At 39.0% G+C, this 27,936-nt stretch overlaps 1 protein-coding gene across 1 annotated transcript in view; it reads left to right on the plus strand.

Moving 5' to 3' along the window:
* LOC128520320 (uncharacterized) overlaps window positions 1-27,936 on the plus strand; it is a 57,181-nt gene that overhangs the window by 2,845 nt on the left and 26,400 nt on the right. The window contains exon 2 of the mRNA XM_053494509.1: window positions 1,303-1,332. Coding sequence (XP_053350484.1) covers window positions 1,303-1,332 — 30 coding nt within the window. The remainder of the gene's footprint in view (window positions 1-1,302; window positions 1,333-27,936) is intronic.

Raw genomic sequence — 27,936 nt, forward strand, 5'->3', positions numbered from 1 at the left:
GAATTTGGCATATTTTCAATAGTTTACACAACCAGAATGTGGTGAATCTCATACATCAGTGCAATCCCTGACCCCAGGGGTTAAAGGTCAGCTGTTGTAACTGTCCCCTGGGGTGAAGGTGATGACATGATGAGTGTAACCTCAGGTTGCTTATGTCATTAGTGCTGGGTGTGAGAGAGAAACTGTGTCTGACGGAGTTTCAGATCCCAGCAGGTAAAGAGTCCGTGTCTTCGTGCTCAGTGTCAGATGCGGCTGTTGATGAGGACATCAAGTGTGAATAAGCCCGTAATAATCCTTCGTATGGCCTTCATTAACTCCGAAAGATAAAACAGCATTGCAGTTAATCAACTTGATTAACAGAACTTTGTCCGAATCTCTCTCTGACGTCCCTCAAAGAACTAAACCCACGTGCACAAAGTCAGGAATCAATCGTCTGGTAACAGCGCACATTTACAGAGTTACCCAGTAGCTATGCTAACTAACCCAAATAACGAAAAAGAACAGCTAGTTACACTTCCTAGGTTAGGTCACTGGGTTAGCTTTCTACACTGGATATGTTAACACTAGTTAGAATAGCTTTAAATTTGTTAGATTAGCTTTCTACTCTTAGCTTTACACTCGCTATTTTAGCTGGGTTAGCTTTCTACATGCTGAGTTAATTTGACACTTTTTAGATCAACTTCCTGCTCACTGGGTTAGATGCACTCTTGGCTAGTTTAATGTTCTACTCACTAGTGAAGCTTTAAATATGTTAGATAAGCTTTCTACTTTGCTAGGTTAGCTTTACATTAGCTACAGTATTTTAGCTGTACTCTACCGTTAGCTTAACGCAAACCAGGTTATCTTTTTACTCACTGGGTTAGATGTACACTTAATGGTGTTACGCAGTACTGTAACATATCATGGCCTCAATCTTCATAATATACCAAAAAATTTTGAGCGGTATTAAAACTAGAATCATTCCTTTCTATTTGTATTGTTGAATTTGTTATAACGTTTGTATGAAACTGGAATTAGACTAATGATTTTGGTGCCTAAAGAAACACAGTGAGGCAGGAGTTTGGAGGTTCCTCCTTCGGCCCTTCACAGACCTCGTGTTTTGTAGCTACTGTAATACTGAATTTGCTTTGAAGTATTAAAGCTTCCTCAGGTCTTTGTGTCCTTTAGATAATAATTGTTTGTTTTGAATTTTGAGATCTTTGACCCTTTTATGACACGGATTTGCATGTAAAAGCAACTGCAACTCCTCGACACACTGCAAATTTCATTCATTGTGTTTTTTTGTTTTTTTTTTGAACACAGAAGCTGAGGATCAGTATGGCAGGCCAACAGGTAAGCACAAACCCCTTCCTGAGTTTTATCTTTAGAAAAAGTCCTTTATGGTGGTCAGAAAGTGCACCTCTATCTGACCCTGAATCCTGATGATGGGAGTTTGCGTTTGTTCGCGGACGAGGCGTCCCTGGTGTAGAGTAACCATTAGGCAGCTGTGAGGTGGACAGATTTATTTCTTTTCTGTCCCCAGGGCTGGTTACAGGTTCGAGCCTGTCTAATGCTTTTGCGAATGAGGCAGCGTCAGGGTGAATTCCACATGAATGGGCGCACGATCTTTTCAAACGGTGCTTGTCATATGAATGATCCAGCACCCAATGTTTTATGGTTTTGTTTTTTGTATTTTGCATCTGGTTTAAACTTTCTTTTCAGTCCATACTGTACATCTTCGAAATGTAACCCCGATACTCTACAGCTTATACTCTACTGCATTATTCCTTTTAGTTCCTTCTCTCACATACATTACAGCAAACATAAATACTCTTTCTCTCACTGGCCTCTTTTTGTTCTAGTTTTTGTTTATAAGACAAAAAAAATTAACACACCTTGTCATGTTACTGAAAAAAAGCAAAGAAGCATCTGTTACAAAGCACTGACACTGGAGACTCCTTCCATACTTTAAACACCTCTCTTAATTCAGGTCAGGACTGCAGGGGATGTGACAGCCAAGTTCTGTAAGCTTTAAAACATGTGCACCATTTAAATAAGAGTCTCATCACCTTACTGTACATGAAGTCTTCTGAAATTTAATCACAAGATCTGGTTTGACTTGAACGCCTTCATATATACATGCGTATACAGTATATATACGGCAGCACTACTTTTAAAGCTGCTGTTATCGAAAAGGGTTTAAAAAACGTCACTCACTTTTTTCTAAGAATAAACAAGTTTGCACTTCTTTTAAAAAGTCACAACTACAGATTTTTTTTTTTTTTAAGTGACATTTCTTTTAGGTAAATAAGTAAAAACAAACTCATAAATGGTATTTATTTGTGAAAAAGTGATATGTTTCATAGTCAACATCACAACTACCTGCTAAAGTATTGGAGTTTACTTTGTACGTCCTCTTGGCTTGAATTCAGGAGAAGTTAAGGAGAAACAGGGAACGTGTGACCCCCTGCTTAACCCCTGCAGACCGCCCCGAAGCTTGTGATTCCTCTGAGCCAAAGTCAACCTCACTAACCGCTTCTGATGGGGCGTTTCTGGAAAGACGCAGCGCTAAGTGTCTGTAAATTTAGCCAGCGGTGACCGAGGACGGGGCGACTGGAAAAAAACGGGTTAAATTCCAATAGCATGGGTGGAGATGCCTCTGAACCACATGGACCAACCAAAAAAATCCATGAAGTATGAAAGTCTGTGTTTTTCCCCCTGAATGTTTCTGTAAGAGATATTCACTGTTCCTGCATTGTGTTTTCTATTAGAGAAAAAGGTCAAGTGGAAAAACCATTAAACCGACTAATTGCCCCAAGACCAAAATGATGCTGACTAATCCCTCTCGAGAGGAAAACCAAACATTGAGACTCCACCAACGTTCTCCTTCTTTGTCGGGTGTCATTATTCAAACCGTTGTTCACAAGGGCTCCTTTCATTACATCAGAACCTTGTTCATTCATCTCAAAGCCGAGAGTCAGCAAAGTGTTTCCTCATTTTTTATTTTTTTTTCTCTCCATGCTGCCAAGTGCGTTTCTTTTCTTCACTCTGGAGTCCCATGTTTCACACCTCCTGCACAGGTGTGAAAGTCACATGTCCAGATCTTTTGTAAACTAGGAATGTTGAATGAATACAGTGCCTTGCAAAAGTATTTATACCCCGTGAACTTTTCCACATTTTGTTACGTTACAACCACAAACATAAATGTGTTTAATGAGGATATTATGTGATAGACCAACACAAAGTGGCACAAAGTTGTGAAAGATCCTCATACTCGCACCTCTATCTGAGACCAAAGAGGAACCTGGAGAACTGAGAGGAACCCCAATGTGCACATGAGAGTGGCCTTCTAGATCTTCACACGGTCTTCCTGATGTCCCAGTGAGCAGACCATCACTGGAGATCACACACTGTTCTGGTAGAAACACCAATCTTTCTCACTGAAGAGGGTTTCTAGTGTTTTTTGATGAACTAAAGACTTCTTCCGCTTGTTCTCTAGTTCTTCATTTTAGGAAAGCTGTGTGTATATCTATCCCTTTTGGGCATTTTCTTCTCTCTTTCTCTCTTTCTCACTCTTTTTTACTTGCTCCTTATTTCATGCTCTATTTTTTTTATTTATTTAGATTTTTTCCCCTTATGGTTTGTCCTTTTCCCGTTCTCTTTCTTCTCTCTGTTTTTCCTGTTTTCCCTCTTCCTCTTTCATGCTCAGATTTTGTACTTCGTTCTTTGCCTCACTTTGTTCACTTAAATAAAGTACGCCTGTTTTCTGGCTGTCGTTCTCCATCCAATCTGTCTCTCTCTCTCTCTCTGTCTCTCTCTCTATTTCATGCTCTGAATTTTTTTATTTTTATAAGTTTCTCTCATTTTTCCAATTTTTTTCTGTTTCTATTTCCTTCTTTTATGGTCGTAAAGTGTCTGTCCTTTTATTCTCTTTTCATATCCCATTCTCTCTCTCTCTCTCTCTCTCTCTCTGTCTCTCAGTGTTTTAGGGTTGGACTGCCTCTGTGTGGTATGTGTGTTGGCTTAAGTAAGAGGACATGCTTAGTTTAGTTTGCTCTGTGTGTGTGTGTGTGTGTGTGTGTGTGTGTGTGTGTGTGTGTGTGTGTGTGCACTCTAAGGCTTTGAGACACTAAAGGGAAGGATGTACGAGCTCAGCCATGTCACAGGTAAGTCTCAGATTTACACAATGTACACAGCACCTCACACACAATTCTCTAGTGATTGTGTGTGTGTGTGTGTGTGTGTGGTTTGAGGAAGAGTGTGTGTAAGGTTCTGCTTGTGTTCTCTACAGTAAGGAGAGCAGGAGAGTTTTGGTAAAGAGATCCTTTCATGTTTGAGGGAATGTGGACATTGCTGGTGTTTCAATGGTTTGTTTAAGGTACTGTGCCGCTTAAATGCATTCCTGAAATGTTTGGAGTCTGGGGTCTGGGTGCTCTTGTTAGTCTGTCTGGGACAGGTGTGTGCATCACATGTGTGTGTGTTTGTTGTGTTGTTCCTCAATAGTATGTTCTCAATGAGGTGAGTGTGATGTGTGAAATTTGATGATAGTTAACACTTTCTGGACATCAGTAGATGTTGTGCATCAGTGAGGTGGAGCTTAAGTTTAATCCTTTTATGGTACTGCTCAACTTTTTGATAGGGTGTAGCGTACAACAAAAGATAAACTGGGCCTAATCACCACAGAAAAGTTTTGAATAATATGACTTTTAATATGACTTTTTCTGATAGTCAGACTGTATACATTTACTGTTTTTTTTTTTGGCAACAATATTGGTACTTTTACCATAAAGTGACTTCTCGACCATTTGGTAGAGGCTTAAAGTGAGGTAAAGTATTTTGGTTATTTTTATTCCTTGTTATTTCTTATTGCTCTAGAGGATTGTTTGTATTAAAACATTTGTGATGTATGTAGTGATTATTCTGACTGACTTTGTATTTTTGTTATTATTCTTAATATACAATACATTATCACAATCAGGTTTTACATTTAGCTCCTAATCGATCTAATGCCCCAAAAGATTTGTGCTGCTGCATTACCACATGAAACGTTAGCATGTATGTGACTTTTTATGATTTTATTTATTCTTATTTTTCGTTGATATGTATAAATATATCGATACATTTACCATGAAGTGACATCTCAACCATTCGGACGATGAATAAATGTTGATTGTTTTTATTGCTTGTTATTGTTATTGCCCCAAAAGATTGTTTATATTGAAATATTCGTGGTGTATTTAGTGCTTATTCTGAGCAGGGTTGTATTTTTGTTAATATTCTTAATATATTATAAATAATAACAGGCAGGTTTTACAGTTAGCTCTTAAACACATATGAACAAACAGCGAGATCTTCGTTCCTGACTCAAAGCTTAACTCCAATTCAATGAGAAATAAAACATAGACGTGGTGGGATGCTGAGACAGGCAGCACTCAGACTACAGCACTCCTATCGAGCATTGTGGGTAATTTGGGAAAACATTTAGTCAGTCAAGTAGAAACAGAATAAACAAAAACAACAACAAAATAGATTCTATTTGTTTCTTGTAAACCTAATCGTAGAAGACCGTTGGCTAGCTAGCAAACCTGCTATTTGATAATTTTTTTAAATGACACAATCATGTTTAACCTAGCTTTATATGAAATTTAGCTATCTATGTATTTGGAATCAGATAGCTAGCGACTGCTATAGCTAAACAATCTCATGTTAGCATGTTGCTTCGATTTCGCTTTGTGATTATAAGACTAGCATTTGAGGTCAAAATGAAAGCTAGTAGACATCTATTATCACATTTGACAATGTGTACAAATGAATACAGGCTAGCCTGGCGAGACATGAGAATGAGCTAGCTAACATCAGATAAGCTAAATAATGTTAGCAAGCCGCTTGATAAATATTTTTTAATTTTATCCTAAACGCTGAAATATACAGCTCAGTAGTTAGCGGACAGCTACGTCAGGGTTGTCATCAGATGAAATCTAAGCTCCGCCCACAATAACCCAATATAGCTGGGTGAAATGAGGACTCGGCGGCGCATTCCTCCAGCGCTTGAGAGTAGGCGAGTGTGTCGTGCTCTGTTGATGTTACACACTCATCCGGCTTTTCACATCTGACCCCTGAATGAGCCATGAGAGAGAAAAAAGAATGTAAATATATGAGGAGATAGGGGGACGATTCCTAGACAGGGTGTCTGCTGTCTCCTTGATGTTTGTGTGTGTGTGTGTGTGTGTGTGTGTGTGTGTGTGTGTGTGCGTGCTATTAGCCTAGCAAGATCACTCGCAATATCTGAAAATTATGATTCCTTGCTCAATTTTAGGCTACACTGAAAGCACAAGAATGAAATGCAGGAGTACAGTAGAAAGGGGCGTGGCCTAAAGGGGTGTGAAGGCGGAGTCACCGTGTATAAGGGATTCTGAATATCATGATATTTCTGGTTCTTTATGGTCTATTGAATGTTGTTTTTTTGTTTGTGGCTTTGTTCATTTCCCCTAGATGGTGTTCAATTTCTTAGGCGTCCCTTTCTCTGGTTCCCGCTTCCTCCTTTTTCCTTATATGGTAGTACTTCCTGTGGTTCATCTGTCTCTGAGTGTTCCAGCCGCCCAAAAATATTACCAACATTACCAATTTCCAACACTTTAATCATATTTTGCATATAAAAAACAATCGAAATATTTAGAAAAGACATGTGAATGAAGTAAAATATGAAAGAAATAGACATTAAACTTCACTTAAGCTTAATTTATGATTCCTTTACCGGCTGCTTTAAAAACCAAACTGAAAGCGGCTCCTTTTTCTTCTTGCAAAACTGTCCTTCATGGTGCTATGTCTTCTTCACCAAATCTTGCACAAAATGCAAAAAAAAAAATACAAAAACGTATTTAAACTGGCTTCACTTGGCTTTTTACTGTTTTCTGAATGGCCCCCAGACGTACACGTGACTTAGGCTGCGTTCGGTTTGGTTCGGTTCAGTTTGGTTCAGTTTGGTTCGGTGTGGTTCGGTTCGGTCATTTATACGCTGAAAATGTTTCATATGCCGAGGCTAATTTATTGCAAAAGTTCAGTTCTTAAGGTGAAAATTCTCAATATTCTTAAGACTTATGAAAATTTATTTTATTTGCCGAGGTAGCACTGTATTTGTTTCCCTGGTTTTCATCAGGACGTGTTAACTGGCTTGTTTATGTGATATAGTACAGTATAGTACAATTTATACAGTTTCTATTCGGGATTAATAAAGTGCTCTATCTATCTATCTCTCTATCTCTCTATCTCTCTATCTATCTATCTCTCTATCTATCTATCTATCAACATGTCTGTCTATCTATCTATCTATCTATCTATCTATCTATCTATCTATCTATCTATCTATCTACAGGGTGCTTGTATGGGACTTTATTCTTACAGTTTTTCTCCGTCGCTTTGGTGCGTTTCTCAGATCAGAATTAAAATTCTCATAACTATTAGTTCAACCTCCACAACATTTAGTCATTTGTGCACATCATAGTAGCAATTTTCTCCTTTCTCTGAACAAACTGCAAATGATTTTGGACATGTATCAGTTGCTTTCATACATTTCTCTGCTGTTTTTTGACATTTCCATTTGCTTATGTCATGTCAGTCAAAATGAATTATACTTATGGATGCTGAATAGTCGTTCTCAATAAAACTAATAGTCTTACTTTCATTGCTTGAGTCATTACACACAAAATTGTTGAACTAGTTATCAAATGTCAAATATTAGTCATCTGTCAAGCAAATTCTATACCTTTCTTTATTATTTTTTCCTGGAAATGTCTCCTAAATTAAACAATTGATCTCAGGTGAATTTCACCTTGATTTGATCTCAGGTGAATTGACCGGCATCCACATGAGCCAATGGCCCTGCTAGCAGCCATGGATGCAGCATGTGACAACATCACAGCAGAGTCCTCCAGAGGATGGATTCGCCACTCCAGGAGATACTTTCCTCGCTGCATTGCGAGGGATAACATCCGTTGTGATGTAGATGAAAATATGTGGCCAGACAGACAGGAACGTCTGGATGTGCCAGAATGATTTACTGTACCTGTATGTTACAGTACTGTACAATACTGTATGTACTGTTACATCTACTGTATATTGTTCACATTTGTGCACAGCTCTACCAAAAGGGTGATTTTATGTTTACATGTATTCTACAGTAAACAAGTGACTGTAGCATATTTTTCTTTTGCACAATGCTGTAGAATTACAAACACTTCTATACAGTAAAAATGTCAAACGTACGTATTCAGTGTCTCAGTTACTCCCAAAACTCCCATAACATCTACAGTAACTTTACTGCACATTTCAAATGGCTGTACAAGTCGGCCATAGTGCTGTCTTGAGCATTTTCAGGTGTCACCAAATACTTTTGCAATGGAAAACACTGAAATTATAAACTGTCATAGTGAAAACATGACAAACCCATTTGACTCTCTCGTTCATAAAGATGGTGTCAAGACTTTTCATTTTGATGGCACTGACAGTTTCATTGACATGAATACTTGCTTTTGAGGAATGGATTATCAATTTTGAGCATGTGACGTGCTTTTGCAGGTTATCCACTAGGTTTTGCAGTTTGCACTAATTGTTTTGAGAAATGCACTAACTGCTGTGCAAATGTTAATAGTGTTCTGAGAAACGCACCAAAGCGACTGAGAAAAACTGTAAAATGAGAGAACACTCGACACTATCATGTGTGTGTGTGTGTGTGTGTGTGTGTGTGTGTGTTTCTCTACCAGTTGGCAAGCGTATCAGACTCTGCTGGTAAGTGTATCAATGAGAGACAAACACTTGAAGCAATTCTTCCCTCAATTTAACCTTTTACAAATGGTATTATTATTATTATTATTATTATTATTATTATTGTGTGGATCCTCAGCAGCATTTGAACAGGGGTGTAAAAATAATAAAACATAACACTAAAGGAAAACAATCAACCTCTGTGGGAGTGCGAGCTGACTCGAAACCTTCTGCAGGATTTTGTCCGCTGAGTCACTTCTCCAGAAGATTGTCTTTAAATAAATAGTGTATACTGGGGCACTTGTGTGTGTGTGTGTGTGTGTGTGTGTCTGAGGAGTGTGTGTTGCCGAGTGTTGACATGACACGCAGATACACAGAGCGCTAATTTCAGCTGCTCGCTCTCTAATTGTCATTGTGTGATCCAAAAGTTCCTAGATTTGTGTATGTGTGTGTGTGTGTGTGTGTGTGTGTGTGTGTGCGCATGCTTTTGGTCATCTCGGGAATAAAAGCAAAGCCGCAGATCTCCGTCCTGCATCCTGAAGCCATTTTAAGAGCTGGAAGATGGTCTGAACAGAAGCTAAAAGAGTTAGGAAGAAAAAAAGAAAAGACGAGAGAGAGAGAGAAAGAGAGAGAGAGGTGGCCATACAGTATGTAGAATGTGAGAATGAAGATCTCACATGGCTCAGTATGACATCACCCTGTCTGGGTGTGAGCTGATCTCGCAGGTCCGTCAGCGTGCGTGAGGACAGAAGCAGGACACCAGGGAAGACGAGAGGAGGAAACGTGATCCAGATGTGGTGCTGGTGTGGAGTTAGCGTGTGTAACGTGAGCTGCGGTGGTGTGGAGCGCCGAGGGTCAAAATGTCTCAAAAACTCCAAAGAATATAAGTGTGTCTTAAGTAATGACTTAAAAATGTCAACACTCTGAGCAGACTTTATGTGAGCAGGTAAATCCTTCCACAACTTCGGTCCCACCACTGAAAACGCTCGCTCACATTTATATTTTAATTTGAAATACACTTTCAAACTCCTTACATGGGAGGTACAGTAGGCCTTGACTTTCGCCAACCAGTTCCTGGTAAATGGACGAATATACAATTCTAAATCATCAAGTGCATCTACACAAGCACCCAGATCACCAGGACGACCAGACATAACAATCTCAGTCTTATTTTCGTTAAGACGCTTTGTCACCATGTGCACCATGTGCTCAAACAAACGCTCACTTTACATTTTAGTTTTTTCGTGATGTTTCCCTTTTCAGTAACCCGGACAGAAAAACCCGCATGAAAACCTTTAATGCATGCTCGGTTGTCACGTTTATCAGCCGTGCAGTATGAATAACTATATTATATTTAAGGGAAACAAGAGAATTATCCTCAGAGATAGGAAAGAGAAGACGTGATTGCTGAAATAATTTCACGTATAAAACCTGCACAGGGTTCAGAGAGAGCATTTTTCACCCGTACACTTCTCCAGATTCCTCCCCATCTTTCCATCTTTCACACCACTTTGAGTACCGTATCACCAAGCTTCATATTTTTTAAAAGACAGACTTTAAAAAAAATTGTTAACACTAACAGAAGACGTCTCTGAGAAGGTTACATGTTTTGCTTCTTTAGGCGTGAAGGCATGTGAATGTCATGAAAATTGCCCTGCACCTCAGGTACAAACTAATCAATTTGTTAATATAATTTTAAAAAAGCATTATTTAGCACAACACGTGAAGAAACGAGTAAAAAAAACTTCTGAGTCACGTCGCTTGTGTCCGAGGAAATAACAGAAAAGCAAGCAAGTGAACCGAGTCCGCTTAAAGAAAAGAAAAGAGAGAGAGAGAGAGAGAGAGTCTCGGCCCGTTTCCAACCGAGCTCTGGGGTGGTTCGACTGAAATGTGTTTAACGCACCATGGACCAAAGATACATAAACAAACCGAGTCTGCTTTATCTGTGGGTTCTGATGCAGAGGACACGGGGTTTGGACACGCAGCGGAAAAGTCCCAGTCATGTGCGTTGGTTATCACGAGATTCGAAAGCTGCCGAATTTAAAAAAGGGACAAGAATTTACTGACATTTCATAAGGACGTTGATGGACAGCGCACAGGAGCGCGCGTGATAGCACAGTGAGGCTGCGATCAGCAACCAGAGCGCGTGTGTAAGTGTACGACAGTTAAGGGTTCGAATGAGGCGTCATGTTTTTGAGTGTTTTTGCAGCTTGCCTTTTATTTATTATTGTTATTTATTTTGTGTGTGTGTGTGCCCTACTGGCGGTCGGCATTGGTGGCTGTCTGGATAAAAGCTAGTCGCAAAATAAAAACATAAACATAACATCTGCAGCCGTGCTGGTGCTGTTCTCAGTGTGTAACGTTAGATTTTATAGACTTTTGAAAAGTTTTGAGCTGGTAAAGTAACCACTGTATATAATCCCCAGGATTTCTGCTGTGTCTCTGGGTGTAGGATGTTGAACATGCCAGCGTAAACGCTAAGCGAACCAGGACTGTATACAGGCAAACCACAGCTAGTGTATCATTTAATGCTTTGGTCTGAAGGAGGAGAACTGAACTACAAGACCTGACCTACTGTACTGTACACACTCAGAAACACACATGAACATAAAAATGAAGAAGATCTCAAGCTTGTGAAGGTCAAAGTGTTAATCAGGTGATGGGAGAGCTCAGAGTCTGTCGATTTCTGGTCTGAATCCTGGGGAGACATGAGACAGTAAACACACACACACACACACACACACACACACACACACACACACACACACACACACACACACAGGAAGTGCTGTACACACTCGACATGTTTGTACTTTCCCCCATGTTTACACCAGATTCGTCCTGGTCCACTGAAATTCAACACACACGTCCCGAATGTTCCTCAGCCTCTCAGCATTCCACTCTGAAACACACACACACACACACACACACACACACACACACACACACACACACACACAGAGCACACCAGCGCAGCAGAAACTCTCCATGTCCCCGCTCTGGTACAGCAGCGTCGCCATAGCAACAGCTCACTCACAAGGACGTCATATAGAGTAAAAACCATGGAGATGTTTATTAGGTAACATGTAGGGAAGGAGTCTCCAGTGTCGGTGGAAGTTTTCAAGTGTGTGTGTGTGTGTTTTTCCTTCATAAATTTCCCTTTCCTCACAAACCACTAATGATATAATGATCAGGCTGCTCCGCTTTCTGAACCTTGAAGATGCACCTCTCTCTCTCTCTCTCTCTCTCTCTCTCTTCTCAGTCTCTCTCACAAGATTCACTTTAATGGCATCTCTCTTTCTTTTATCTTCTGAACTTCTGTCTCTCCCATGATTATCATCAAACGTTTCTCCTGTTCTTCTCTCTCCTTTTCTGTTTTGTATTTTTTCGTCTTTTATACTCTTTCGTTTTTTTACATTGTGTCTCTTTTTCTTTTCTTATCCAAAACTCTCTCTCTCTCTCTCTCTCTCTCTCTCTGTCGTCCTGTTTTTTTTCCTACTTTTATCTGTTCCTCTAAATCACATGCAAATTAAGACCATCTACTTTTGATCATTTTCACTATTCTATGTGTGTGTGTGTGTTCAGGGAGGAGGGGGGTTGGGGGGGGGGGTGGTTAGGGAGGTTAGGGGGTTTTGTGGCACAGTTTAACATGCACCAGGGTTTTTAGGACTGCCAGATACGTGTCCTGCTCCTAATCCTGTGCAGATTCAGCTACAGTTATATTAGTCTTTGTGGTTCACTTTAATCTCTAACCATTTAGACATCACGCCGGCCTCACGCTGCAACATTCTCTTACATTTCTCTTCCTTTAAATTCTGTCGAGACATAAAATAAATAATAGAAGAGTCAAGGCCAGATGCATGATGTTCTTAACCATCTCAAATCTGAACATACCTTGGTTTTTCTTATGGACACACAGCTGTTTAGTCCCTAACGTTTGCTATTAAGCATAGCTCTCTCCATCCAGGTGTTAATATTGTGTTGAAGTGTTCTTTACCCAGCTGTAGTGAGATGAATAAAGCATTCACTATCTGACATGTCTATACAGTTATACTATAACACTAACAACGAAGCCTGCACTGATGGATTTATAGAATATGTACAGCACACATCAGGAAGTAAACGGATGTGCGTTCAGCTGTCTCTGCACCAAGGCTTTTCCCGTGTCCTCACAGGTGGAGGACGTGTCCAAGGTCTCGCTGTCTAATTCTAACAGACATAAGACTTAATGACAGTCGTCTGGGTAAACCAGCTGTTCCACTCTCACACAGAAGGATGTGTGAATATGTAATAATGTGCTTCATGGCTTTTATGTTGAAAATTGAGGAGGTGATGAAAGGTTTAGCAATGATGTTTTCTTCACATGTGGAGATTGTTGTCGGTCAGCCGAGAGTTTTCTGCTAATATGTTAGAGCCTCCAGTAATAGTATAATATTAATATATTAATTATGCTATTAATATACTATAATATTTATATATCTAATCAAGTGACCAGAGCTCATTATAATATATATATATATATACACACACAGGTCCTTCTAAAAAAATTAGCATATTGTGATATAGTTCATTATTTTCTGTAATGTACTGATAAACATTAGACGATTATATATTTCAGATTCATTACACACAACTGAAGTAGTTCAAGCCTTTTAATTATTTTAATATTGATGATTTTGGCATACAGCTCATGAAAACCCAAAATTCCTATCTCAAACAATTAGCATATTTCATCCGACCAATAAAAGAAAAGTGTTTTTAATACAAAAAAAAGTCAACCATCAAATAATTATGTTTAGTTATGCACTCAATACTTGGTCGGGAATCCTTTTGCAGAAATGACTGCTTCAATGCGGCGTGGCATGGAGGCAATCAGCCTGTGGCACTGCTGAGGTGTTATGGAGGCCCAGGATGCTTCGATAGCGGCCTTAAGCTCATCCAGAGTGTTGGGTCTTACGTCTCTCAACTTTCTCTTTACAATATCCCACAGATTCTGTATGGGGTTCAGGTCAGGAGAGCTGGCAGGCCAATTGAGCACAGTAATACCATGGTCAGTAAACCATTTACCAGTGGTTTTGGCACTGTGAGCAGGTGCCAGGTCGTGCTGAAAAATGAAATCTTCATCTCCATAAAGCTTTTTAGCAGATTGAAGCATGAAGTGCTCCAAAATCTCCTGATAGCTAACTGCATTGACCCTGCCCTTGATAAAACACAGTGGACCAACACCAGCAGCTGACATGGCACCCCAGACCATCACTGACTGTGGGTACTTGACACTGGACTTCAGGCATTTTGGCATTTTGGCATGACTCTGGCACCTTTCCAAATGACCACTCAGCTTTCCAAATGACATGCAAAATTGCTTTCATCCGAAAAAAGTACTTTGGACCACTGAGCAACAGTCCAGTGCTGCTTCTCTGTAGCCCAGGTCAGACGCTTCTGCCGCTGTTTCTGGTTCAAAAGTGGCTTGACCTGGGGAATGCGGCACCTGTAGCCCATTTCCTGCACACGCCTGTACACGGTGGCTCTGGATGTTTCTATTCCAGACTCAGTCCACTGCTTCCGCAGGTCCCCCAAGGTCTGGAATCGGTCCTTCTCCACAATCTTCCTCAGGGTCAGGTCACCTCTTCTCGTTGTGCAGCATTTTCTGCCACACTTTTTCCTTCCCACAGACTTCCCACTGAGGTGCCTTGATACAGCACACTGGTGGCCTTCTGGACAGCAGTCAGGTCGGCAGTCTTACCCATGATTGCGGTTTTGAGTAATGAACCAGGCTGGGAGTTTTTAAAAGCCTGAGGAATCTTTTGAAGGTGTTGAGAGTTAATTAGTTGATTCAGATGATTAGGTTAATAGCTCGTTTAGAGAACCTTTTCATGATATGCTAATTTTTTGAGATAGGAATTTTGGGTTTTCATGAGTTGTATGCCAAACTTATCAATATTAAAACAATAAAAGGCTTAAACTACTTCAGTTGTGTGTAATGAATCTGAAATATATGAAAGTCTAATGTTCATCAGTACATTACAGAAAATAATGAACTTTATCACAATATGCTAATTTTTTAAGAAAGGCCTGTATATGTATATATATATATATATATATATATATATATATATATATATACATACATGCTTTGTATATGATAGCAAGGATGCATCATATTTTTTGGCATGCTTAAAAATGAACAACATGTGTGTTGGCGATTAATTCTGTACTGAAATATACTTATATATTTATAAACTGTTAAAGTAACATTATATGTACAATTAAAGTTAACATATAATCTCACAAAAAATGAAAATGCTATGAAAATGCTATGAAAAATAGCATTCTATATTCACCGCAAGATTTCACACTAACTACAACACTAACTACACCTCCTCCACTAGTAGCAGCATGGACTTATGGGCGTTCTGCAAAATTACAGAAAGATGCGGAAACTTTTGTTTGCGCATGCACAGTGAGCGTATGTACGACGGATTCACCGGTACTGTAGTACATTTTTTACAAAAAATTACTCAGGTAAATGTAACGGAGTAAACGTAACTCGTTACTACCCACCTCTGGTGATGCACTGTGTGTCTGTATGCTTCACTGCCATATTAACTACTGTACTGTACATTCATCTTCCAGCTCCAGTGTATGACTACATTTGGGATAAAGTGGAACACAGTGGGATTATCACTCAATAAACTGATATGACTTTAGATCGTTTGAATTGTCTTCTAACAGGAATGCATTAACCTGCCTTGACAGATTTCATCTATATCTCACCTACTGCTGTCAAAGCCATAAAGCCAGGAACGATGCCTTGCTTAACTCTCTGTCCCAAGGCTAAACTCAGTGTAAAGTGTGGCTTTGATACAAGGGGGCAGAAAAGGGGGCACATTTTTAAAGCAAACATGTAGACGTCTTCTTGTTCAGGCATGTCTAGAGGAGCAGGATTGGTGGAAACAGTCCAAAATGGTTGATCTGAGGGTTTGAGCTCAGGGCTTTAATGTGAGAGCTGAGGAGGGCTTAGGGTGAGCGTCCCATACAGCAGCTGCACATGGAAGAGCCGTGAAAACCTTTTGTCATTTCTTCTGTCGATGGATTTTCTAATACTAAGGAATGAAAGCGGTTTGTGAACAGAAACCCAAATCTGGATAGAATTGAGAGTGTAAAATTCACAATTTATTCCAATAAACAGGCAATATTATACTAATTACTCTGATGGGTTAAATTGATGGCGTAATTTTATATGTTTTAAATTTATAACTTATTCCAATAAGTGTCATATTTACAATGTTTCTTGTAACTGTCAAATTGACATATTTGGTATTAAGTGACAATTAAAAAAAAAAATTATCGAATTTACAGGTTTTCAAATTTACAAATTTATTCTCTAAAGTATTTACACCCTTTTATCAATTATCAATTATCATAAACATAATATTTACAATTTATTTTTAAAATGTGTTTATGTATAGTTTTGACATATCATATATATACATAACTTAAATTTTATTTTTATATTATTATATGTATCAAATATACAACATTTGTACAACATTTGCTTAAAAGAAAAGCTTTTTCTATGTGAAAAATTTACAAATGTTCTTCTAACTAGTTCCTTCTAATTGGCTTTTTCTAATAAGGTATAAAAATGATAATTGAAAAATTATAATAAGTTAAAGAATTGGTATAGTATAAGTGGTTTGTGGTATAAGAGGAAGTAAACTCTATGTTATACGAGTACGATAAACGTCCAAATCGGAACAATATAACTTAACCACACCTCCTGTTTCCAATAACAACACAACACACCGTGATCTATTCCTTACACACTACATGCATTTTGATTCCTCTTTGCATTTATTCCCTGGAAAGGATTGGATTTGGGACTGAAGCCAGAAGTGACCTGAAACACAGGGAGGGGAATGAAAAACAATGCTGACTCTTTTCCACTTCTGCCGTTCCGTTATTTCCACACTTATCCACCAGGCTTTTAGGAAGTAATCCAACACTGATCAGCAAATTTCGAGGGACAAATTAGGTGTGTTTATGTGTGCAGGTTTTTATTAAATCAAAGTCAAAATCGCTGAGCTGAAGAACTAAATAAAGAGCAGAGACGGGTTTAGACTGAGAAAATAATAACGTGTCCCAGTTTAGAGCTGAGCGTCTCAGATCTCACTCAGTCCACTGAAAAGGGGGAATGTGATTAATTTGCTGTTGTCCTCACAGGCTCTGATGTGTGTGTTCGAGCAGTGCATGTGTGTGGTAATGAGTTCACGGCTCACTGCTTCCTAACGTACACATTCACAGTAGAACAGGGAAAAATAAAAAAATTGTTCGAGATACGACTTTTACCGGTTCATTTGTGTCACACACAGACCACACAGAGACAGAGGGGACGGGTTCAGTCCAGTCGTGTGTCATGTCTCATCAGTGTAGAAAGGGTTTTCTTATAATAGGCTCTTAGTCAGACTTTTTTTTTTTATCCATGAAACCTATAATATGTTGTAGTGTACACTACCAGTCAAAAGTTTGGAAACCCCTTCTGACTCCATGGTCGTTTCTGATGTTAATTTTTTTCTACACTGTAAAACAATACTGAAGGAGTTTAATTAAAATACACAATAAAAAAAAAACTGTTTTAGATTAGCTGGCCTTCAGGTCTTAAAATAATAACTGACTGTTGCTTGCTGTTACTTAATTATCTATTTGCTATATATATATATATAATTAGCCATTTGTGTCATTTCATAGTTTAAAAAAAATCCAGTATTGTTGTAGAATGTAGAAAATTAATCACTAAACAAACGCAAAGGAACTTGCAAGTGACCCCAAACTCTCGAGTGGTAGTGTATATAAAGACAAAGGAAAAGCTGTAGAAAATGAAATTTCATTAGTTGATTTATTCATCGATTAATTGATAAAATATTTTGTAAATATATATATATATATATATATATATATATATATATATATATATATTTTTTTAAATACTTAATAGATTATTTTATTGGATATTGTCAAGTTTAAATATTTTTTACATTCAATATTAATTCAATATTTGTCATATATGCATCATGAATTAATAGTAATTAAATCCCTTCCATCAACTGCAATATCATAAGAAATAACATATATATACATTTATACATATACACACAAATTATATAATCTAACTATTGAATAATAATTAAACATGTTAATAATTAATACATAAATAAACATACAAAGAATAAATAGCATTTTTAAAAAATCCAATTTTTTCAATTAATTGCTAAATTTTTTGCTAAATATATAATTTAATTGGAAATTGTGCAATTTAAATTCAGCATTAATTAAATATATAATTTTTGTTATCTATCTATCTATCTATCTATCTATCTATCTATCTATCTCTCTCTCTCTCTCTATATATATATATATATATATATATATATATATATATATATATATATATATATATTTAAAATTTATAGTTATTAAATCCCTCTCATTAAGTGCAATATATCATAAGAAAAAAATACATCTGATATAATATACTATTAAATAATACTAAACATAATAATTATTACATAAATAAACATACAAAGAATAAATTCTATCCAAAAAAAATTGTCTTTTAATTGCATTTTTTTTTTTTTACAATTATCTTAAAAATTTACTTATTAATTTATGAAAATACATAAGCTTAAGCTATGCCTTTTATTTTTCTATTTTTATTTCTATTGAAATGTTGAGAATGGTGCAACTTTAAGTTTTCTTGTGGATGGATAAGTGCTCTCTGTACACTAATCAGACTTTATTCATCACCCCTTTTGAGCACTCAAAACGTCACACTGCTGTAGGTTAAATGATACAAGATGAACCTCAAAATATTCCAAATCAACGTCATGATCAGACCTGAAGTCTGTTGGGGAATGGTTCTTCTGGAGCATTGCTCCATGTTCCCTTCCTCAGTTTGCTTCTTAACTAGCATGTCTCTTCATTAGTCATTCCCTCTCGAAAAGAAACAAAAGCTTGGTGTTAAGTAGCGCTCACAGAGCCAGGAGGGTTTTTTTTTATTACTTTGAAGAAAAAACAGCCATGTTCAGAAAACCCCGAGCAGAAGCGGAACCGTGCTTTGGATGCAAATCAGTGAACGGATGTTTAATTGCTTGGCTGTGTTGATGGGTTACTGTGGCGACGGCGAGAGCTCTGCGCTTTTAGAGGACCAGGCTTTTCTCACAGACCTCCCGTGCAGCCATGGCGCCTTCATCCGTCCTCCCTCCTTTTTGTGGAGCAAAGTACAGTGCCGCCTTTCATCCGCACCATTCAGGCTCTGAGTGAAAGGAAAAGAAACTGTTGCAATGGACGAAGAGCGTGGACAATTTTCTCCAGACATCTTCCTTTAAACGATTCTTTCCTTACCAGTATCTTTTTGTTTTCTCTTTAAGTTATTAAGGTAAAAGAAGAATCCAAAGGTGCAGCTGGTCATGTTAATGAGAAAACACAAAGCAGTTACAAAAGTTACAGTAATGAGGCTTAAAATGAGATTTAGGATTACAATTATGATTCAGGGTAAATTTAGATCTAGGGAATATGTTGAACTTTAATTTAATCTGAACAAAATGATATAAAGTTGAACCTGAATTTAGGATTAGGGGATTAGTAGATGACCCTCTCCATTCACAACAGCTAAAACAATACTAATAAGCAATGTTTAGTAAATAAGCAATGTGCTGAAAGAGAAGCAGATTTAAGTACACCCTCTCCTTCTGTTCAGTATGAGCGCGAGCCTGGGTGCTGTATTAGATGTTGGTATGTTTGCACATCTGGTTAGAAATTCTTCTGATTCTTAAGTCATTTGTAATTTTTTGTAATTATCTTCGGTTCAGATGGACGGGAAGTTTTGATCTTGTTCTGCTTTAGAAATGGCTGCACATCAGGAATTCTATTACATTCCACAAAAATGTTGCAGCTTTTTAACCTTTTTCGGTTAAATCACCAAACAATACGTACAGCACAAACACCGTACAAGGAGTGTGCACCTGTAGGAGGAGTGTGCACCTGTAGGAGGAGTGTGCACCTGTACCCTAGCAACCCAAATACTCATTATGATTGATTGCCAGATTTCAGGCATACTGTATACACACACACACACACATACACACACATCTATACATTTCGTTCTTCAGAGATCACAGAAGAAGCTCTTGAACATAAAACCTGGCTGTGAAAGTCTGCAGGTCCACATAAGCAGATATAAAGCTATACAGCCTGCTTAATGTCTCGGAGGTTTTTTTCCTGCTAATAAAGCACACTCGATAGGGTTCTCTCTTTTTTTTTCCTGAGTGGGAGCGTTTCATGTGCTGGAGTGGGTTTCTCACGCTCTCGGGTTTGACTCGGTCCCACTTCTCATGAGAGGAGCGAGACGCTGCCAAAATTCTCCACCGTTAGCTGAAAGAACACAGTGCAAACTTCAACACATTGCACTCGAGCACAATAGGAACATTATTGCATTAAATTCATTCTGTAGGTTATTTTATCCAAAGTGGTACACTCCATGCTTATAGATCGTGACCAAAGATCCAACGCTAGGTGTAGTTCAGACTTCCGTACTTAAAGAGGTGACCCAGGTGGTAGTTGAACACACAAACCGCACCACCACTGGCTAATGCCTTATCCGTTAGGACCCTAGGGGAGTAACATATGTAGTGTGGGTAGGATTTGGCCCATTGTGAGGGACCAGAAGCTTTTCACTGCAGCATGATAAAGATTCTATTTGAACTGCATTGTAGGAATGCTGGAAGGGAGGGATGGAAGGATGATATTCTCTCAAGTAATGTTTTGGTGCTGGTGCTGGTAAAGAGGATGCTGTCTAACACATTTCATGTTCATCTCACCATTCAGTAATCCCTCATGTCTTGTAAACAGGAGAGAGGCCACTCCGGAGGATAGACTCAGGTTCGAAATGTACCCATCAGACGTGATCCTTAAGAAGAACTTTGAAATGGAAATCTGAGAGATTTCCTTTGTTTGTTGTTTTCCTCTTGTTTGTCCAAATCCCTGTGGTGAAAAGAAACAGTTCCTGTTATTGTCATGGTCCATCAGGAACCGTTGATTGTGTGAAAAAACAGACACACCACCACATGTTTGCTCACTTCGTAGCATTTGATGAATAGAGTGGGAAAGCTGGTGGGAATGATGATGATGAGATTTGTTTTTTCTACCAGGTGCTGTCTGATCTTCTGTAGTGAATCTGGTAGATAATGAGAGTACTAGGAGATGATATTATATGAGGTCATGGTTAGGGGTAGCTCAGTGGCTCAGTGGCTAAGGCACTGGATTATGGTTCGGAAGGTCCCAAGTTCAAAACCCCACAACCACAAAGTTACTACTCTTGAGTCAGATGTATAATGAGATTATGCAAGTGTAAAAAATGTAAGTCTCTCTGGATATGGGTGTCTGCCGAGTGCCATAAATGTATGAGATATCAGATTAAAGCGGCCTTTGGATGGATTCATTTTACGCACAGAGGTGCCATAATTTAATTATTACTGAAGTATGACAGGGAATTATATACTGTCCTGTCTGTAATTTAAACATGGGCTTTGCGTGAAAGATTACACTATGTTTTACACCGCAAACAACAAGCAGTAGAAATAACCGCAAGTCATACAGTATACTCTTCATATTTCCCGAATTGCCCTAAACTGAATTGTTGGTATATTCTGTAGTGTTATATACTGTGGGGGACAGAGACACTCTAGGAAGTACAAGCTCTGAGACACAACTAAAGAGTGACACTCTTTGGGGTTTAAGTTATGGAGTACAGTTCGGGAGCAGTCGTGCAGTGGTGACGGCAGCCTACCTCAATGGCACCATCTTGGGTACTTGGGTAAACTTGGGTTTACCACCATGTTATATATTAATACAAGCTACTAATGATTAAAATATTATCAACACTTTTCAAAAATAGCAGTCAGTCTGTATTAAAATGTGGTGTCTATACTGTAGACCATTCTAGTCTGATGAGGCTGTGTACATCATGAAGATGTACACAGAAAAAGAAATCGTTTATTCTAAGCGAAACAAGCTTAATTACTAATAACCCTCACCCAGACAACGTACAGTATACTGTAAATTGATCAGCATGATATTAAGATGCAAAACATTAAATCCAATATTGTGTGGGTTCACCTTGTGACACCGGGGCAGCTCTGGCACCTCGGGCTAGGCTCCATAAGACCTGTATGTGCTGTGGTGTCTGGCACCAGGACATTGGTAGAAGATACTTTGGGTACTGTGGGTTGTGGGGTGGGACCTCCATGGATCAGACTTGTTTGTCCAGCATTGGTGGTTAATCAGATTGTGATCTGAGGAATTTGGAGGTCAGGTCGGCAGCCTTGGGCTCTTTGCCTACTGGGCTCTGTACATGGTGGGCAGTGGTGGACTATTTTTTCTGTCTGGTGCCTTTCTGACATGGCTGTTCTGTAGGATCGGACCAGACAGGCTGGCCTTTGGTCCCCAAGGAAATGAATGTTGGGTACCCATGATCCTGTCACCAGTTTACTGCCATATATTTGACAATGAATCTTATGTGGTGCTAATATTATGTCTGTGTAGCAAGCACATCCTTCTCATGTTCTTTTGGGGTTAGAAAAAGAATCTGTGCATGCCTTTGCCTATCCAACAACTCCCACAAACAAGAATGTGAAAAATCAGGAGGCAAGAATGAAACCTCGGATTGGGGTTAAGGGTTCGTTTTGATATGAGCACATCATTTTGGTCCATCAGATTTCTTCTCATGGAATGAACCATTGAATCCACACAGATATCTAGGTGACCCCTCCCCCCTGACACTTGCGCTTGCTCACTCCCTTTACTGCGTTTTGTTACTTCAGTGTTCATAAGATTAGTGACAGCCTGTAACAGATCCATCCACAGGCAGTCAGGCTCGGGGGTCCCAGTGTATTCCACTCTATTATTGTATTAAGGGACATCAGGTATCGTTGCAGCCTCACAGGTCCCGGTTCCCTGATTCGATCCTGTGTGTGTGGTGTTTCACACGAACACCATGTTCCAGTCTCCAGCTTGTTGTACTAAACCTGTTTTAATGTCAGCTGCTTTAACAGCTCTATGTTTAGATTGGACTGTGGCCTATTAAAAGTCACTTTGAGTTACACCATCTCCAAGATAAATGTAAATAGTGTTTAACCCATGTCAAGTCTCTGTTGTATTAAAAACAAACTCAAACTCCGGACCAAATCTGTGCTTCATACTGTGGATAAACAGTCTTATCTTCAGTAGTTATTATAATATCACAAAGCATAACTAAATTCATAGATCAAACTTCTTTTGGATTTTTTTTACTTAATGTCTGGCATCAGTTGTCCTTTCCGATGAGAACGTGCATGACCAGACATTTTCATTGTCCTGTTCAATCTTATAATGAAATATCCTAAACACTAGGAATTTAAGGAATTTCAGATCTTATCAAACATTTCTCGCTTTAAGCTAAGCAAAGCAGTGAGAAGTGCTTGTTGTTTTTAGATCTATATACAGTAGAATGTTTGCTATTTGCAATTTGTTAAACTTTACATTAGCATTCGATTTGAAAGTTAGCTTCTGAAACTTGTTGTAGGTGCATGTTATTCACAAGTTCTGACGCGTGTCTTTAGTTACACAGTGTCACTGACGACTTCAGACGTTTCGTTGATTTCTTTGTCTCTTGTTTATTTTCAACATCAAAAACAACGGTTGTTACAGTTTCTTGCATAAATCCAATGTAGTCACGACAAGTCGCTTGCTGTGTTCTGTAGCTTCGATAGATTACAGTTACAACAACTTATTTTACTGTATTCCTTTTAGCTTACTGTCTCACGTTATCACGGTCAAAAGCTTGTGTGCTCCAAACCTTTTTGTATCCTTCCGTGTCTTAACAGCAACTAACAACTAACGTGCGTGATAAACATGAAACTGCATAACTGTGGGATGATGTCACAGAACAACTCATGAAGTGATGTCACAATACAAATTATAAGTATGATACTTAATGCTTAACTAATAAACTGAAATAAGATAAACATAACAACAAATCACAAGAATGCAATATGGCCCTTACACTTGTTAAACCCTGATTCTGTAGCTGTAACTATTTTAGAAGCCACCTGAGATGATCATGCTGACTCAATGTGGACTAAAATGAAATATTGTATATAGCATACATCATATCATTTATCTAATATTTACTCTGCGTATTTTAATCCTTTTTTTGGAGATTTTTTTTCACCCCAGCATCCACATCTTGTAGCAGTTTATGGAGGAATTAGGGACCTTACTAAAGGGTGTGGCATATTTACATTTAGGCATTTGGCAGACGCTCTTATCCAGAGCAACTTACAAAAAGTGCTTTAATGGTTACATCATTAGATACATACTTACACTGGGTTAACTAGGTTAATAACTAAGTGCCATTAGTCCAACACAACTGGGAAGAGTTTTTTTTTGTTTTGTTTTTTTTTTGGGGGGGGGTTAGTCCAAGTACTGGAGAAAAACAGATGCGTCTTGAGTCGTCGTTTAAAGATAGTCAAAGTCTCTGATGTACGGACATCTAGAGGAAGTTCATTCCACCACCTAGGTGCCAGAACAGAAAAGAGCCTGGATGAATGCCGCCCTCGATCCCTGAGAGATGGTGGGATGAGGCGAGCAGTGCCGGAGGATCGGAGGTAACGTGGTGCAGTGCGTGGTGTAATTAGCGCAGAGAGGTAAGTTGGTGCTGGGCCATTTTTAGCTTTGTAGGCAAGCATCAGTGTTTTGAATTTGATGCGGGCAGCTACAGGAAGCCAGTGCAGGGAGCGGAGGAGTGGTGTGGTGTGGGAGAACTTGGGAAGGTTAAAAACGAGACGTGCTGCTGCATTCTGGATCAGTTGCAGACGACGAATCGTGGACAGAGGCAGGCCTGCCAGGAGTGAGTTGCAGTAGTCCAGTCTTGAAATAACAAGCGACTGAACAAGCACCTGAGTAGCCTGTGAAGATAGAAATGGGCGAATTCTTCTGATATTGTAAAGAAGAAATCGACAAGAGCGAGTAAGGTTAGCGATGTGTCTGGTCTGATCCCACAGAAAAGCCAATGCAGGACAAATTGATGAAAAACACGGTCTAGAGCAATGCTTGTTTATTGAGCATGGTTAAGTAGTGCTTTTTTTTTTTTTTTTTTTTTTTTTTGCTGTTGCCTTATAACCACGGTCTATAGCAATGCCTGGTTCTGCTGTTTCCATCTCAACAGAATCAAATCCAGTTCCAGGTTCCGCACTTATCTGCTCAGAGCCTAAATCAGTTCTTGGTACTCCTGTTCCCAACTGATCAGAGTCAAAAGCAGTGTCTTGTTCTGCTGGTCCCGCCTGATCAGAGTCAAAACCATTTCCTGGTTCTACAATTCCCATCTGGTCAGAGTCAAAACCATTTACTTATTGTGCTGCTCCCATCTAAATGGAGTCAAAACCCTTTTCTGGTTCTGCTGTCCCCATCATCAGTTTACTGGTACATGATTGATGATCAGTGATAATGTGTTAATGTTATGGCTGATCAGTGTATTTCTGTTCATATCAGAGTGTATCATGCTGTTTCTATCAGATCAGAGTCAAAGTAAATTCTTGGTTCTGCTGATCCCATCAGATCTGAGTAACGTCCAATTACCAGTTCTCCGTTTACATCAAATCAGATCCAAAACCAATTCCTGGATATACTTTTCCTTTCTAATCAGCGTCGTCTAAGACAGTTCCTAGTTTTGCTGTTCTTATCTGCTTTGTCTCAAAACCAGTTCCTGGTTCTGCTTTTCCATCTGATCGGCATCAAAGACAGTTTCTGATTCTGCTGTTCACCTCTGATCAGGGTCAAATCCAGTTCCTGGTTTTGTTGTTCCCATCTGCTTTGTGTCAAAACCAGTTCCTGGTTCTGCTGGTCCCATTTGATCAAAGTCAAATCCAGTTCCTGGTTCTGCTGTTCAGATTAGTGCCTGGTAAAGCTGTCCCCTCTTCAACTAGGTCAAAAGCAGTGCCTGTTACTGCTGTCCTATAGTGAACAGGTTTTACAGCCAAGCCTTATTCTACTGTTTCTGTACTAATGTCTATCGCAGTGGTGTCCAACCCTGGTCCTGGAGTGTTTTCCCTGCCCTACCACACCCAATTCAGGGACAGTAATTAATTAGTTGATTAGTTAAATCAGATTTGCAGAGAAAAAAAAAAAAACTACATTGTGCATTAGATCCCGTAGGAACAGGGTTGGAAACCACTGGTCTGTAGCAGTGTAGAGGTGTTCAATTCCAATCCTGTAGGGACAGTTTTGTGATTCTTCTGTTCAAGCACAGCTGATTTAACTAGGCTGGTAATTTCTAGGTTCAGAGGGTGTATTTTAGTGTTGGTGAATTACACACTATTCTGGGCACTTGCATTTCAGGACTGGTGTTGAGTGCTGATCTAGACTTTATGGGGCAGGATCATCAGACCTGAAACCTATCAGAAACCCTGGACACCATCACTGACTGTACAAAGTAACTCACTCAGTCTTCCAGATATAATTATGTAGATATCACAGTCACTAAATTTGAAAAATTAGAAACAATATAAGAAAAAAATTGTTAAAGCTTTTGTTGAACATTTACTGCGAATATATTACACAGGAACGTTTTCATGAGACTGGGTTAGTGATAGGAGGCGAGAAAGAATGAGAGCAGCCAAGCTGGTTCACGGCCAGCGTTCTGTACAGGACTTGGGTAATAACTCAGCGGTTTTTGTCTCCTCTTTGGGAAACGAGATCTTGATTGTTCATTTGCAATGGCTGAGTAATTTCCCTGAATATACAACAAGAAGAACGACATGCCATTATACAATACACAATGCCCATGCTACCAGTGTGGATTAGGACACTGGAGGGCTTTTATACTGGGGCAACAGCCTGGTTCTTCATCCTGCAGCAACATGTCAGTCATTTTGTATGTGCAGGTGACTAAAAAAAGGCTTTTGGAGGTAAACAAGACAGGACCTGTGGGGCAGTTTTATTCTTTCCTATGGCTACCATATTCCAATCAGCATTCCTGTTTTCTTCGCAGTCAGCCTTCTAGTTTTGCGGCATCTTCTTTCCCACAGGAAACAAAATCTCAGTGCCTCCACAAAAAAAGAAAGGCTGTGTAAAGAACCTGTAAAGAAGTCGGCCACAAAGCAGCGGTTGGCATTGATTCCTCTCTTCTTTTGTACTTCTAATCACCAGAAGGCAAGACAAACCTGCAATCCGGCACATCCCTCCGAAATGCACACAAAAGAGCCGCGCTTGTTTATAATCAGACTCGTGAATGAGGATAACCTCTACTCTGTGCACTCTCACGAAAGACACCCGGAGCATGAAACCGAGTGTTGTAGTTCTCCTCCCTCAGGGGGAAATGACTTCATCTAGCATCACTTTTCAATGCCTGTGGGGTGCGTGACTAAAAACATCAGCTATTAGTGACTGTCAAGTTCTGGATTCTGATTGGTCAGAAGGAGTTGATTTGTTTTCTATAAGAGCAGCTTGGAAAGTAGTGCAGGTTTATATTAATGCGCTCGTTCTGATACATTAGCATTTCTATAGTAACAGCGCATTCATGTGGACTTTGGCATGGAAGTTTTCTTGAAGTTGTTTATTTAGCATTTATGGAAGTGTCAGCCGTACTGTATGTAAAGGTCAAAGGTCAAGCTGCAGACTTTCAGAGGCTTAATTTTTCAGTTCCTTTCTAACATGATGCTGCTTTTTTTTGTCTTGTTCATTTTAAGCAAGTCTTGGAACATTCTCAGAAGCAAGGCGAACACTTTTGGGATTTTGTTGGAAAATAATCATCTTTGGATGATAACTCTAGCTCTGCTTCATTTTACCCAGATTAGTGTCCTGTAAGAGCTTAAAGAGCACATGTTCAGCACCATTTTTAACATTTTTTTAGTTTGAAAGCTTGGAAAGAGCTTATAGCTGTAAGGCAGGAAATCAGCTGGAAAAGGAAAGCAGAATTAAAGGTCCAGGGTGTAGAGAAAGTCAACAGGCTGAAACAATGATAAAAAAAAAAATAAGCAGCTGGACAGTGCAATTATAAAAATAAAGAGAAGGTTTTGCATATGTACCAAAAAAGAAATCAGGAAGAACACATGCAAAAAGGCATAAACGTGAACCAAAGGACAGCATTTCTACAGCGAGTTGTAA

This window comes from Clarias gariepinus, chromosome 4 (genome assembly GCF_024256425.1).
Source record: "Clarias gariepinus isolate MV-2021 ecotype Netherlands chromosome 4, CGAR_prim_01v2, whole genome shotgun sequence".
Classification (NCBI taxonomy): Eukaryota; Metazoa; Chordata; class Actinopteri; order Siluriformes; family Clariidae; genus Clarias; species Clarias gariepinus.